General features: G+C 48.9%; 1 protein-coding gene across 1 annotated transcript in view; it reads right to left on the reverse strand.

Annotated features, from left to right (window-relative positions):
- The window catches only part of LOC146862959 (uncharacterized), a 274,450-nt gene that overhangs the window by 238,266 nt on the left and 20,703 nt on the right, over positions 1-15,481 (reverse strand). The window contains exons 2-3 of the mRNA XM_085642331.1: positions 7,024-7,257; positions 6,287-6,433 (exon numbers count right to left, since the gene is read on the reverse strand). Coding sequence (XP_085498457.1) covers positions 6,287-6,433; positions 7,024-7,203 — 327 coding nt within the window. The 5' untranslated portion in view covers positions 7,204-7,257. The remainder of the gene's footprint in view (positions 1-6,286; positions 6,434-7,023; positions 7,258-15,481) is intronic.

Consider the following 15,481-nt stretch of genomic DNA (forward strand, 5'->3'; position numbering starts at 1 on the left):
ATGACCCCACTGCTGGAAGTACGGTTGGAGTACTGATGGGTGTAACTCCCACTCGTGCATCTGGTGGCTGTGTCTGCTGAGCAGATCCGCCATCTGGTTGTCCTTGCCAGGGAGGTGTTCCGCCATGAGGAACATGTTCCTCTGAATGGCCCACTTCCACATGCTCTGAGCCAGATGAGACAACTGTGGAGAGTGTGTCCCTCCCTGCTTCTGTATGTAGTACATGGCAGTCATGTTGTCCGTCCGGATCAACACGACTTTGTTGCACAGATGTACTTTGAATGCCTTCATGGCCAGGAAGATTGCCATCAGTTCCAGAAGGTTGATGTGCATCTTCTTCTGTTGTGTCGTCCATAGTCCCTGCACTGTGTAGTGGAGTACATGAGCTCCCCATCCCTGGAGAGACGCGTCCGCTGTCAGTACTATTTGCGGAACAGGCTCTTGGAACGGTCGGCCCTTGCAAAGGTTTTGTGGATTCCACCAATGCAGAGAGTTGTATGCCCGACCGCTCACCAACACTAGGTCTTTCAACTGTCCTTGAGCCTGATTCCACTGACGTGCTAGGCACTCCTGAAGTGGGCGCATATGTAACCTCGCGTGCGGGACTATGAAGATGCAGGAGGCCATCATGCCTATCAACTGCATAAACACTCGCGCTGGAAGCGAGTGATTGGGTTTGAACTTGGAGATCAGCAGTTGTATGCTGTTGATCCTCACTAAATTTGGCTGAGCTGTGGCCGCCAGAGTGTCTATAGTCGCACCTAGGTACTGTTGTACGTGTGCGGGCTGGAGATGTGACTTTGGGTAATTTAGTGAGAATCCCAGACTGTGAAGAAGGTGAATGGTGCGGGACATGTGGCTTGCACATTGCTGGGCTGACTTTGCTTGAACGAGCCAGTCGTCTAGGTAGGGGTAGACGTGTATGTGCTGCCTCCGTAGATGTGCTGCCACCGTAGCTAGGCACTTCGTGAAAACCCTGGGCGCTGTTGTCACGCCGAAGGGAAGGACTTTGAACTGATAGTGCTGCCCCTGAACAGTGAACCTGAGGTATTTTTTGTGTGAGGGGTGGATGGGTATGTGAAAGTACGCATCCTTGAGGTCCAGTGAGGCTAGGAAGTCTCCCTGCTTGAGAAGCGGAAGGACTTGCTGTAGGGTGAGCATGTGAAAGTGCTCTGAAAGAATGTACTGGTTCAGGGGTCTCAGGTCTAATATAGGCCTGAGCGACCCGTCCTTCTTTGGAATTAAAAAGTAGAGGGAGTAAACCCCCGTACCCTGCTCGTGGATGGGGACGACCTCTATAGCGCCTTTTAGAAGCATACTTTGCACCTCTTGCTGTAAGAGCGTTAAGTGCTCTGAGGACATAGGACGGTTTCTTGGTGGTATTGTGGGTGGAGTGGAGGATAACTCCAGACAGTAACCGTATTTTACAATATCTTTGACCCACCTGTCCGTGGTGATGGAGTTCCACGTGGACAGGAACCTTTGTAGTCTTCCCCCGACAGGTGTTATGTGGTCGGGAGGAAGGGAGAGGGCGTCACTGCTTGTTCTTGGGGGAGGACCTGGTGTTGCCGTAGCCACGTCCTCTGCCCTTTGTACTGGAGCCACGATATCCACCTCGGGTGTTTTTATCGTAGGTGGTCTGTGTATTGCCTTTGTTATACGTTTGTTGTGACCCCTGTCCTCTACCTGCCCCCTTGTTTCCGGGGCGACGAAAGGAGCCGCTCCGAAAGGACTGAGTTTGGAGGGCGCCCATGGACTTTGCAGTGTCCGTGTCCTTTTTTATCTTTTCGAGGGTGGTGTCAACCTCTGGGCCGAATAAATAGTCGGGGTTGACGGGCTGGTTCAGTATGTTGTTTTGTACCTCAGGCTTGAATCCTGAGATTCGTAGCCAGGCATGTCGTCGCAGCATGACGCTTGTGTTTATGGCCCTGGCAGCCGTGTCTGCAGCATCTAGTGCACATTTGATGGAAGCATTTGTGAGTAGCTGTCCCTCTCTGATAAGAATTTCTGCACCTTCTTTGAACTGGTCAGGGAGATGTTGGAGTAGTTGCTCCAATGTGTCATAGTGCGCTCTATCGTAGCGAGCGAGGAGCGCTTGAGTGTTGGCTATGCGCCATATGTTGGCAGCCTGGGCGGCAACTCGCTTGCCGGAGGTCTCTAGCACCTTGGACTCTTTGTCCGGGGGAGGAGCGTCACCTGTCGTTTGCGAGTGTGCCCTCTTGCGAGCATTCGCTACGACGATGGAGTCGAGTGGTAATTGTCCTTTGATGTAAGTAGGATCCCCAGGTGCTGATCTGTATTTTTTATCAATCCTGGGGTTTATCACTCGTGCCCTGGTGGGTTCCTTGAAAATGTCCTTAGCTGGTTTGAGGACCCCCTTCAGCATTGGCAGAGTTTTTACATGTCTTTCTGAGGATGCAAAAGTGTCCATTAGAAAGTCATCCTCGATGGTATCTGAGTGAAGCTGTACCCCATGGTTATTTGCAGCACGTTCAATAAGAGCGTTGAACGCCGCAGTATCCTCCGTGGGAGATGTTTTTGCCCCATAGAGTTGTGGGTCCTGTGTATCGAGAGGTGCACTGGGGTCTGCAGGGTCGCCCCAAGTTTGATCAGGGTCCTGCTGGTCATCAGGGTCTGTGTCTACATGGTAGGGTGCTTGGTCATCCATGTAGTCCTCCAATGCATCCGTGTCGGAGCGTGTGGGGGAGAACCGGTGTGGATCCTGGTAGGAGGAATGGAACGGTTCATAAAGGAGAGGTTCTGATTCCACAGGCAGCTTCCTTTTTAGTGGGATCCTGAAAGGGTCCAATGGCGGTTCCGAAGTTATCCTTCGGTCGTGGAGAATCAGCCTGCCAGTGTCGGCGTCGATGACACGTGACGGAGACGTCTCGTCCGGTGGAACCGGAGGCTGGGTAACCCGTGTCCTGAGTTGGAACATCTTCGGGATTGTTGACGGAGGCAAGCCGAAGGTAATGTTGGCTGGCCCCGTAGAGGTTGCTGGAGCTCCGATCGGGCCGGAACCCGACGGGTCTTTGAGGGCCGCCGTGGTTTTGTTGCTTTGCGTCGCAGCAGGCCGCACTTGGGGCGTCTTTGAGGCTTTGGCACCGGGCAGGTTCGTAGAGCCGGGCGTGGATTTTTTCGGTGCCGTCGGGTCCTCGAGTCGAGGTGTGGAGATCACCGTCGACGTCCTCGATACGTGAGGCATCGGCGTCGTCGAGGGAGCGACGCGAGGCGAAGCAGGCGGTATTGCCCTCGGTGTCGTTGGCGTCGGCAGCCGAGTAGGTTTCTCGGTGCCGATGGCCTTTTTCCGTTTGTCGACTCCGATGTCGCCCGATTCCAGTTCGGCACCGAAGTCCCTCTTGGTGCGGTCGGTGCCGACGCGTTGCGCTGACGTCGAAGGCGTGGAAGGCCTCGATCCGACCAGCGCCACTTTCAGTTTCGGTTTCGTATGAACCGGAGCAGCTTTCGGTTTCGGTTTTGTGGTAGGGAAACCAGCTGGCTTATGCAGCAATGGCTGCCGCTGAACGTCCGAGGCCGGGCCCGAGGGCGGGGCCGAAGAACTACGGGATGGGTCTCGGGTAAGGCCCGAAGGCGATCCCTCGACCGGAGCCAAAGGCTGTGGCGCTGGTGTTTCTTCGGTTTGAACAGGTAGGCCTTGTTCATCATTGGAGCTACTCTCTTCGGCCCCTAAGGCCTCCTCGTCGTCTCCTACCTCGGTGTCGTCTTCACCTCTGTGGAAGAGTGACTCGTCGCCCTCGTCCGATCCGGGGTCGTGTTCGGAAACGGGACTGGAGGGTATGACTTCTAATTCTTCGACGTCGGCCTCGTCGAAGATGTCTGTTGGGGCCGGTGCCGCGTGCCGCGCCTCGAGTCTCGCCGCTCTTCGGTTCCTTAGAGTCTTCTTGGAACGGAACCGGGCACAGGCCATGCATGTCGATTCGTCGTGGTCCGGCGAAAGGCATTTGTTGCACACCGGATGGACGTCGATGTGTGGGTACTTCGCATTGCATACCGGACACCTTTTGAATGGCGTCCTGGATTCCATCGTCGAAGTAGTCGATGGACAGGTAAATGCGAAAGAAGTCGGTGCTGAAAGTTAGTAAACTAACAAAATGCTATCGAAACCCGATCGATAAACAGTACCGACGCGAACTAAAGGCCTTTTGGCCTCGACCAAATATTTTCCTAACTTGAGCTAAGATAGCACATCCGAACCCAATGGCGGAAAAAAACAATCTGAGGATGGAGAGGATGCCCATGCGCACTGTAGTCCACCTATCCAAGGATACTTCGAAGACTCTTCCAGGACAACAACGTGCAAACATCCGGACCCAACACTAGGCGGCGATCTATGCACAGATATGAATTCAGCAGCCCACATGCCTCGAACTAAGGGTCGTCTGGACTTTCTGCACAGTGTACCTCATTTTTGTACACTATATAGGAAGTCAGTTTCCTATAAGAAGTCCACATCCAAACCAGACGGCGGGAAGAAAACAACATAACAATGGAGTCAATGACCATGGGCATTATCATCACCAAGAGTAGGAGTCGCAGCCCCTCGTGACTCGAAAGACTTCTTTGAAGAAAAACAACTTGCATACATCCAGGCCCAACACAAGATGGCAGGAGCACGCACAGCACGTGTATATACAACCACACAAACCTCGAACAATACATTTCCACTTCACTCACCAAAGTGAGCTGGAAGTAGCAGAGGAAGCGAGGAAATATTCGAGAACACGAAAAGGTAAACGGGGAAGGGTGATTAAGAGTGCATGTAGACAGCAATGGTTACATCCCCGCAATTATATAAATTATGTTCTCTTAGATAATAACATGTAAACCCGAAATTAATATAAACTAGTCTTTTCCTTGAAAAACCATATCCTTGGTGTCCATTTCAAGCACAACTTCCAAAACAAAATACAACACACAGGTACCTAGTAGTCATTAGCCTGTAAGACATGGATTACATCTCTCTCCTATCTTGTCATAACTATTCCAGGCATCTCAACTTTAGAGGCCTCTCTCCTGTATTTTCCATACTCTCTCTGAATCCCCTTCCCCCCTGTGATGGTGTCCCACTCGAGAGCGGCGCCGACCAACCCAACATGGCTGCCGCCGAAGCAGAAACAGCTAGTGGGGTTGACGCTCTAGCGTCTGAAACAGGACCAGCGCCCGAGACGGCTGAAAAGCTCAGGAGGCGTCCAGAACTTGGTTCAGTTGGGAAGGAGCGGGAAGAGGAGGAGGACGCGACCGAAGCCGGACCGGAGGACAGGCAGAGAAACACGACCCAGAGGAGAGCTGAGGAGGACGCCGAGGAGGTGCACGCCGGAGGAGCAGAGCAGGAGCCACGCACCAGCAAAGGGGACACAGAGAGGGAAAACAGCTCCAGGAGCGCTACCCCCGGGACCATTGCACTCCCCGACGATAAGGAGGCTTGGTCTCCCAACACCACGGCCCAGGAGGGTCGTGGAAGCAGGCAAGTACCCGCTGCACACTCGGGGCTTGTTCAGGGGCTGTGGGCTCGTATATGGGGATATCACTAAAGTCACCACTTGTTTTCCCCCACATTAGGCACAACACACTAGGGACTGGTGACGGTGCACTTACCCTCCCCATGTGCTTCATTATTTAAATAGAAGCCTAAGCCGGTGTGGTTTTCTTTGGGTTTTTTGGGGTCCACGCTCGCCCACCACGAAACTGAGCTGGGAGCAGAGAGACGAGGAGTCTGACGTGAAGGGCCCCACACCTGTGTTATATTCATCCTATATTGACTGCCTATTACTATTGCTCATACGTGTGTCAATGAGTAAAACCCTGAATCTTTAAAAATAAACCAGAACGACAAACCTATAAAGTTTGGGACTAATTTAGATTGGGACTACTTTAGCACCGGAGAAGGGAGGGGGGTGACTGACTGCTGAGAACTTCCCGATCACACCCCCCTTATGAGGTATTTCTCCCATATTGTATATTTTTATAAAGGAGTGTTCTGTGGGAGACAAGAAAACCTTAATAGTTCATTTGAAACAGAAATATGTACTATGCTTCAGAGTCTGACAGCATAGGGCAGGATGTTCCTTGGAATCCACCACTGATTTCTGAAGCAATGTCAATCCTGCCTACAAATGTATCCCAATATCCCAATATAGCTAGATGTTCTGTCTATAGTGCTATAACTGCACTCTAGGGTCTGCTCACTGCTCTGGAAAAATCAACAGTAAAACACCCCTTATTTCTCACATGACTTGTGGTGCATGTCACCCTGCTCCCTACTCACCTTCATGGCATCCACTGTGGTCTTAAAGACTGGGTTGTTAAATTTCACAGAGCGCCAGTACTTGGGCTTCTTCGGGTTCAGCAAGTTCCGCCCATACTTCTCCAAGATGTTGAAGGCTGTCGAGATCTTGCGCAGATAGAGATTGGGCTGCAAGTTGGATCAGAGGGCAAGAAAGAGGTGAGGAGTCAGACAGGAATGTGGAGGAAAGTGGTGAAATGAGAGAAAAATGAACAAGAGACAAGGAGAAACAATTTTAATCTGGGGGTTTATGCAACACTTTGTGCAAAGCAAAACTTATTTAAGGTACAAATTATGGGAATTTTTTTTTAAAGTATGATGCACACCCACTGCAGTAGACAATTATGTATTTCAGCACTCTTAACACTTCTTGAGACATAAAGAATGGAATAGACATACAGTGTCAGGTCCATTTACTTTCCAGGTAAAGCGACTGTGGTCATCTAAAAAGGAGACTGGGTTTTAAAACAAAAAATCCTGGAGATGATCTCATGTTTGATTTAATCTCCAACTTCCACTACCCGGATAAGACTTCGATCCAAAGCCATTCAAAATTACACTGGCTAACATCTATGAGATGAAGTTGAGGATTGCTGGGAAGCATCTTTATTCCAGAAATTAATGGAGTCACCCTTTTGGACCATTTGGTTGTCACCACCACTGGCACCCAACATCAAGTTCTGCTCGTCAGTACCCTGTTCCCTGCTGAGATAGCTCACCTCTCCAATGGCATTAATTAGAATAATGCCTACAGCATTTAGCTCCTGGTACTTCTCTTCTAGAGGCAACGCGATCTCCAACAGGGCACGTAGGGCATCAGTATCAACTTCAGCTGGATTTACGCACAGGGTGCTCAAAAGGCTCACTCTCTTCTCCAAAAACAGGGTTCTTGCATCCATGTTGCACAGCTACAGCACCTCTATAGAAACCGGCTTGCACTCATAATTTGGGACCTGTAGTAAAGATGAAAGAAAGATCAGCCTACATAAAAAGTAAGAAACACCACCAGAAACAGTGTTATTGGAAGGGAGATGAGAGACTTCCTTCTGTGGGCTAGAGAGATAAGGCAGAACCACCCGTGACTACCACCCCTGAATGAGAGTGATCGACCGTGATCAAATCAGAAGACATTTTAATTTTATATTTATTAATTTTTGTTTAAAATTTTATGAACAATTACATGAGAAAGTATACATTAAATCTCAGGCACAGCAATAATGAAACACAGCTTTCATTTTACTTAACTATGCAAATGAATGAATGTCAGGATTTCTAAAGCATGCGGCTACTCCAACCGAGTGTCCCGCTGCTAATTTCAGAAAGTAAGAGAAGGCGAGGGGACATAATTAGAAACTGAAAAGCCAAGTTTTCAGTTTCTGTCTGCAAGACCATTCATTATTCATTCAGTGTAACTCTACAGGTATGCTGTTCCAAGCTTGCGGGACCAGGAGGGAGTAGGATCTGCCTCCGGTTTTTGCTCGTTTAACGGCGGACGGAAGAGCACAGAGTTCTTAGGAGAGAGCAGAATTGAATCCGGGAGGATAGATATGTTGGTCCAGACTGGTGCAGAGCCCTGTGCACAAGGGGCAGGATCTTAAACAGGATCCTTTTTTTTTTTTTAAACAGGAAGCCAGTGTTGGTTCTTCAGCTGAGAAGAGATAGAAGCTCGTCTGGGTAATTGAAGAGCCAGACAGGCTGCTGCGTTCTGCACCATTTGTAATTTCTGCAGCAGATATTGTGGCAGTCCAGCATAAAGGATATTGGCACAGTTCAACATGGTCACCACAAGGGCCAAAAGAACAGTGATCTTTGCAGAAAGGGAGAGTATTTGCAGGAATTTTGTGACCGTCCGCAACAGACCAAAACATGTGCCAACCACTGTATTAATTTGAGAACGTAGCGTCAGCTGTTTATCAATCTACATACTCAGGGTTTTTTCACTACTTCTTCCCGGGCGTTAGGTGGAGGAGTCTTGTCCAGCCAATGGGCGTGTAGATCAAAAATACAATTATATCCTAAGCGGAGAATCTCAGTTTTATCGGTGTTACATTTGAGCTGATTAAAGCCCATCCACCAAAATACTGCCAATAAGCAGGGTTGATGGCATTATGGTCGATTGGCTCATTCTTCTTAAAAGAGAAGAGTAGCAGGGAGTCATCAACATAAAAGAGCATATTGGCATTGAAAAACTCAACTAGAGTAGCCAAAGGAGTCATGTAGATGTTAAAGATAGTAGGACTAAGAGCAGAGTTCTGGGGCACTCCCACTAAAACACAACTCCCATTAGACGAGAAAGGTGGCAGCCAAACCTTTTGGGATCTACCCTCAAGGAAGGTTCCAACTATTTTAAAGCTGTGCCACTGATATGCCGATGTCATAAAGAGGAGCAAGCGGTCTGGATTGAGGTACCGGATCAAAAGCTTCAGAGAGGTTTAACAAGATCAAATACGCTTTAGTGCCAGCATCTAAAGAGTATTTGATCTCTTCAGACACTTCCAGGAGCACGATTTCAGCGCTACATGCAGCTGGTTTCACTACACACTCTAGGGGAGTACTCACATGGGTCCGTCCTAAGTCTTCTTTAACTTTGCAGCCCTTACATACGGTTGTTAATGGCCGGTTTACGATATCCAATTGCAGGGGTAGGGGACTGGACTTTGTCGTTATCAATGTGTACGGTCCCAATTATGACAATCCTGACTTCTATACAAGTCTGTTCGGCAGAGTACAGGCGCTGGCGAGCGGACAGCAGCTGTGGGGGGGGAGATTTTAACTTGACCTTGAATCCGGATTGTGACTGCTCAGGAGGTCCACCTAGATGCGCTACAGCTTCGGCCCGGACCCTTGCTGTCAGCGATTTCCAGACAAGGGGGGGATTCACTCACTATTCGGCCTTCCATGGCCTACATACTCATATTGACTACTGGTTGCTCTCCAGGCAGCTATACAACCAGGTGCGGACTTGCGAGGCGCTTCCACGCACATACTCAGACCATTCCCCGGTTTTGGTCGTAATCGCCATTCCCACGCGAAGACTTCCTCCTCATACCTGAAGGTTTCCCCCGTTCTCGCTTCTGGACGAAGTGTTCCGGGCTGAACTATCAGACGCAATTGAGATATACTTCAATAAAAATGTGGGCTCAGTGGAGAGCTTCCAGGTGGTGTGGGAGGAGTTCGTATATATAGGGGGATTGAGATATCTAAACACTCGGGAGTTCTTAAAGCCCTACGTAAAAGACTGACTGACTTGGAGGCCTCGCTGACTGCCTTGGAGACGCGACTGCAACTTAGTGCGACTGATGAGATGCAGGTGGAATTCAAGGCCCAATTGGAATTATTCCACGAGACTTACGATGCTGAAATTAAACATCTCGGCAAATACGCCACGGCCCGCATCTACGGGGAGGGTGAGAGATCGGGCAGTGTGCTTGCGCAGTTGCTGCATGGTCGCCGCATTTATTCAGAGGTTGCCGTGCTGAACTCAGCGTAAGGTGAGGCGCTAACGGAGGAACGAGACATAGCAGAACGATTTCGGCAATTCTACTCAGCATTATATGCGACGCGTGGTACTAGCACAGAGGCGGAAATGGTTGATTACTTGTCCCATATTAAACTACCATGGTTGACGGACACGCATCGTGAGTTTTTGATGCGGCCCATAAAACGAGATGAAATTCTTCTAGCGTTATCGGGTATGAGAGCGGGTAGTGCACCCAGGAATGACGGTTTAACGGTAGCATTCTACAGGGTGTTTTTAGATCTCTTACTACCTCAGCTGACTACTCTTTTTGAGGATATGTGCGTGTCAGGCACGACGCTGCCCTCCCGAGAGGCGGAAATAGTTGCTATTTTAAAGGCAGGGAAGTCCCCTGAGGAATGCTCGTCATACCGCCCTCTCTCGCTACTCAATGGAGATACGAAGATTTTTGCAAAGATTCTGGCCAACCGCCTTGTGCCACTGGTTCCTCTTCTAGTGGCACCGGAACAGGAGCATTTCTAGAGGCACAAGACAGGGCTGCCCGCTGTCCCCGCTTCTCTATGCGCTGGTCGCGGAGCCATTGGCCTGTGCGCTGCGTGAATATCATGGACATAAGGGTATACATATTCCAGGCTATAATCTCATCATCTCAGCCTATGCTGATGATACACTTCTATATGTAAGGGATCCTGAACGCCATCTTTCCTCAGTGCTACGGGAGGTAGTACTTTATGGGGGACTCTCGGGACTGCAGGTCAATTGGTCCAAATCTCGTGTTACCCCTTACGCCAACTACGTCCCAATTTGACATGGACTACCCACTGCAATGGACGACAGACTCAGTTAGATATCTAGGTATCCAAGCACATTCTGACTCAGAGACAATCTTTAGAGATAACTACAGAGTAATAATGAGAAAACAAAGATGATGTAGATCGTTGGATTCGCCTACCATTGACGCTGTTAGGCAGAATTTCAATAATGAAAATGGTTATCCTCCCACGTCTGCTGTACCTTTTCACCAACATTCCGATGGTCCTCACGGGCATATTTTTTAAGAAGCTTAATACCTTGATGGTCAAGCTGTCATGGGCAGGCAAACTGCCAAGAGTCCATGGCGGATCCTCACCTTGCCCTATCACATGGGGGGGTTGGGGGCACCGAACTTTGACCTCTATTATAGGGCTGCACAATGCGCCCATGCACATCTCTGGATACATGGCTCTACTGACATTCCCCACCTGCGCATACAGCGGGAGGTAGCAGCTCCGAGTCCATTGCCCATGCTGCTTTTTGCGCCTGCTGACTGCAGGACGGGCATACTGGATTCGATCAATGCCACTAACCAGGCCTGGCATCATCTCTTGAAGTTGCAAGCCGGAGCCCTTCTGTACTCGCCTTTGGCGTCCATAGATTGGTGCCAATGGCTACCTCCCTGTCGAGATAGGGGTGTTATTCGCGCACTCAATTCCCTTGGGATACACACAATGGGCAACTTGTTTGAGAACGGGGTTCTGAAAGACTGGTGCTCGGTTGCGACGGGAGATGCTGAGCCCTCCCTCTAAAAGCAAGTTCCAATATCATAGAATTTGTCACGCACTTCAACACCTTGGAGACGATCTAGTGGAACCGCCTGTTATGGCTGTCTTTTTGCCAGCTCTCTGGAGAAGGAGAATGATGGAGAGTGACTCCAGCCTATCACCCCCATAGCATAGGGATTAGGCCGATAAACAGGGACCTTGTCTTACAGATATAAGGGCATTTTCGTGCCATTTCTCTTAGAGTAAGGCTTATGAATTTAAGTGAGGGGTTAGATATATAAGTATTAGTCATGATTTACTCATTTGCTAACATGCCGATCTGTTTCTCATGGAGCTATGCATATTATGGGCTCCGTAGGCCTTAAGCGAGACAGACTCCATTTTGCTTTCTGCCTGGTAGCTCGAGAAGGCTTTCTAGGTTAAAAGTGATGTTTTAGTTTTAAGCTGTTGTTCGCTTGGAGAGAACCGGTTCAGGCTGACCCTTATCGAAGGAATGTATTTTTCTCCACTCCGAAGACACAACTTCAGGCTGGCCAGCTGGGAAAGTGTCCTTGGTACGGGGAGGTACAAGAATTTGGTGGGCGGCAGGTTACTGGCCGTGAATTTCCATGAAGGAACGGGCTTTTGATATTAGCAAAGGTGTTAGTCTTTCAGTCAGTCAGTCCGTAGGCGGCATCTAGCCGTTAGCATCTCTGCCATTATTCATTTTCATGGTGGACAAGTCGCCATCTTTGAAGTCGGAGAAAGATTTAAGACCGAAACTCTCTGAAGATAGACTGAACGAGAAGTGGCGCGGAGCGCACTAACCCAGAGAGAGAGAGAGAGACGGTAGCTAATTAACAGCAAGGTTCCGAGGTCCTGAGGGAGAGCAGACGAGTTTGAGCCTATCAGTGCAGACGTGTACTTGTGACGGCTGAGGGTGACTGCAAGGCGAGCCAGGACCCAGAGACGAGACAGGAGCCTAGATGACTGCCGAGTCCCGATTTCCCATTAACCAGGTGAAGTCCGACCGATTCTTATAGTGCGTGCACCCTAATCTTTCTCTTTTATTTCTTGTGCAAATGTAATGCTGCATAGTAATGTGATTTATGTTTATGGTTAATAAATGCCCTAATTCATATAGAATTATCGTGTACCTGGTTCTTGTGTCCAATCTTGGTAAATGATGCTCCTAGTTGAGCACTGTTTAGACGAACGGATGAGAAATCCCGATCAGACGAATAGTTATCAAATAAAGAGGGAGTGAGTGGACCTTTGATGTCGTAAGCACGGAGTACACTATATAATCTGAATCCATATCCAAAGTTATTATTTTAGTTTTATCCTAAGTAGATTGCTAAGATATCATCCTAATAATGTTTCATAGGAATGTGGTCGTCGTTGATATGCGGCGTTAATGAGAGCGCTGGGGAGGATTACCAGCGTGTAGGGCTGCCGGATTGCAGCCCGTGTGTAAATGAGAGCGGCGGGAGGGATACCGCCGTGTAAGTTTCGCAGGATCGCGAACGATTTGGAAAAGGGAGCATTGGGTTCTGCAGGCCCGTGTGTAGACACGCCGGATTGCGTGTCAGATCTGCCCTAGGGTAGAACGGTCTGGGTCAGGGCGACCGCGAGGCCAACTGATGTGAATAAGATATTGTAGAAAATCCATATATGTATATTGTCATTCCCCATTCTTAGGTGCGACCTGTATATTCATCTTTATATCTACCCATTGTAAATACGATCTAAGAAGGGAAGGTGAGTACGTTTTGGCTGGGTCACAGGGGCCCCTGGGGGCTGATCCCATCTAAACAGAAAATCCAGCCATTACACCGCCGGAGATGACTGAACTTACCCTGACCATAAAAACACAAGCCACAACGGGGATGGTATCTAAGATATATAAACAAGCTATGTCATATAGAGCGAACCACTGTACTAAAGCCCGTCTGGCCTGGCAATCTGATATAAATAAGGAGATATATCATGCCATGTGGCTGTACTGCTGCCTTAGCACAAAACGAGTCTCTCTCAACGGTAGACACCGTCTTATACATTTCGAGTTTCTAAATAGGGTATATTACACCCCAGAGCGATTATGCAGATATGGGCTCTGAGAAAGCTCGTGCTGTGAGCGATGCAATGAGACTGTGGCGGACTTTGCACATCTGGCATGGCTTTGCCCGGGAGTGGCTAAGTTTTGGAAGTTAGTGTTTCTGGAATTGACAGCAATAACTGGGAAGGAGCTTACACCTGACCAAGCGCTAGCTCTTTTGGGTTCCTCCAAACATTTGCCTAAGGGGTTGCGAAGGTTAGTAGATATGGGATTACTAATAGCAAAACGCAGGGTAGCTATTTGCTTGTCTAGAGGCCGTTTACCTACATTGTCTCAATGGGCTTCAGATATGATATATTGCTCTACACAAACGGAGAACTTTAGTGCCCTTATGCCCCCTCGCAATCGCAAAACTTCTGGACACTATACAACACCTACAAAGCTAACAAAAGCAGTGAAGGGGGGGGGGGATAAGTTGAGAGATGTACAGCAATGACGGACTTGGCCAGCTCCCTTTAACACTAAGACACAATCTGGAAGAAGGGAGGGGTACTTGGTCCACTAAGTGGGCGTAAATGGGGAAACTGTATTAAACTTGTGGTGATACTGCCGATATATGAGCCTTGAACCTGCTCCTCAGTTGTTTGTCTATAGGTATATCAATTAAGTATTGATTGTGTTATGATCACGGACTGGAGGGTAACCCTATTGTGCATCGCTCCTTCAGTTTTCTTTTTACAATTTCGGCTATCTATGTATACAGTGACTAATGTGAATCCATGCCATGTGTATTGAAATTGCTGCCTGATTGGATTGCTTGGCTTGGGCGCTTCCCTGTGTTTTGTTCAATGTAAACTTTTGCAATAAAATACATTTTAAAATTTTTTTACAAAAATAAAAACACTAGTGTCCAGGCTGAGTGGCTGTTCACTAGCTGCCACCACCAGATATGTTTCTGGATCCCTAAGTTGAGAGCCTGATGCTCTCGGGGGTCTGAAACAATGCACATCCTGGGACGAGGTGCCCAGCCTCCTCCCCCAGGGTGGGTAGGGTCCATGAACGGGAAGCTTCAAAGGCTTGTCGCCTTTGTGAGCTACTGCAGCCATTGGCTGCGTCCAGCAACTGTCTCCCACCGGTTCTGACCCCACTTTGGGCGGGAGAATCAGTGGGAAAACCAAGTGAGGAAGGGAAGTGTGTCCACCTTTGCCAACCCCACCCCTCACGTGGTGGAGGGGAGGTAAAGCATGTAGGAAGGTGGATATCTGACTATGGTTACCCCCAACTTTTTGCCTAGTGTTTAGCTAGTTTTTCGACTTAGATGGCCACAGACCCTGCCATTCAGGGTCCCAGGCTGTCTGCTCTCTTTTTAAAATGGACTCCATGTACCCTAGGTACATACCCAATTGGTAAGGATCACCTTATTGGACCCTGTACAGTGTACCCTAGGTACCCAGGGCATAGGTGTACCCTAGGCCTCCCAGAGGCTGCAGCATGTATTATGCCACCCCTGGTCTGGCCCTCCAATCAGACACAACTGGCTGATCACTCAGCTGGGGCAAGGTCGTGTAATCACCCCTTGCTTAGATATAGTATACCTAGATCTACCCTTATATATAGACACATGTGTACCTACCAGCCACTCCTATGGCAGGCCTTAACAATCCTGGAGGCAGAGTGCTTGGTAACATGTGAGATGGTGCTCTAGCATGAGCTGAGCCGGTGTGCAGCTTTCGGAACCATGTCCTTATAGCTGTTCTATGATATAGCCTATCATATACTCTTAAAGTGCCTTATAATCTTAAACGGTTATGGTAACTATGGTTTGGCTTTATCAAAACATGTCGTGTAAGGTGTCTAACACTTTGGAATGATACCCCCATACCATTTCTGGTGATGAAGATATTATTCCTCCCTTCTAGAGGGAGAGACATGTTAAAATCCTACTTTGCTGTTTAACTCTCACCAAAGCCTCAGCATCACAAAATGCATGCTGCTGCCACAGACACGAGTCTGACCTCCTGCTGCTGGGAGCCCTCCCAGCCAGGGAGGCCTGGACAATAGGTTTCCTGCTTGGGGAGGTGCTAGCACCTCCCCAGACAGACTTTAGTGTATTGGGGCAG

The sequence above is a fragment of the Triturus cristatus genome, chromosome 2_2, assembly GCF_964204655.1.
Source record: "Triturus cristatus chromosome 2_2, aTriCri1.1, whole genome shotgun sequence".
Taxonomy (NCBI): Eukaryota; Metazoa; Chordata; class Amphibia; order Caudata; family Salamandridae; genus Triturus; species Triturus cristatus.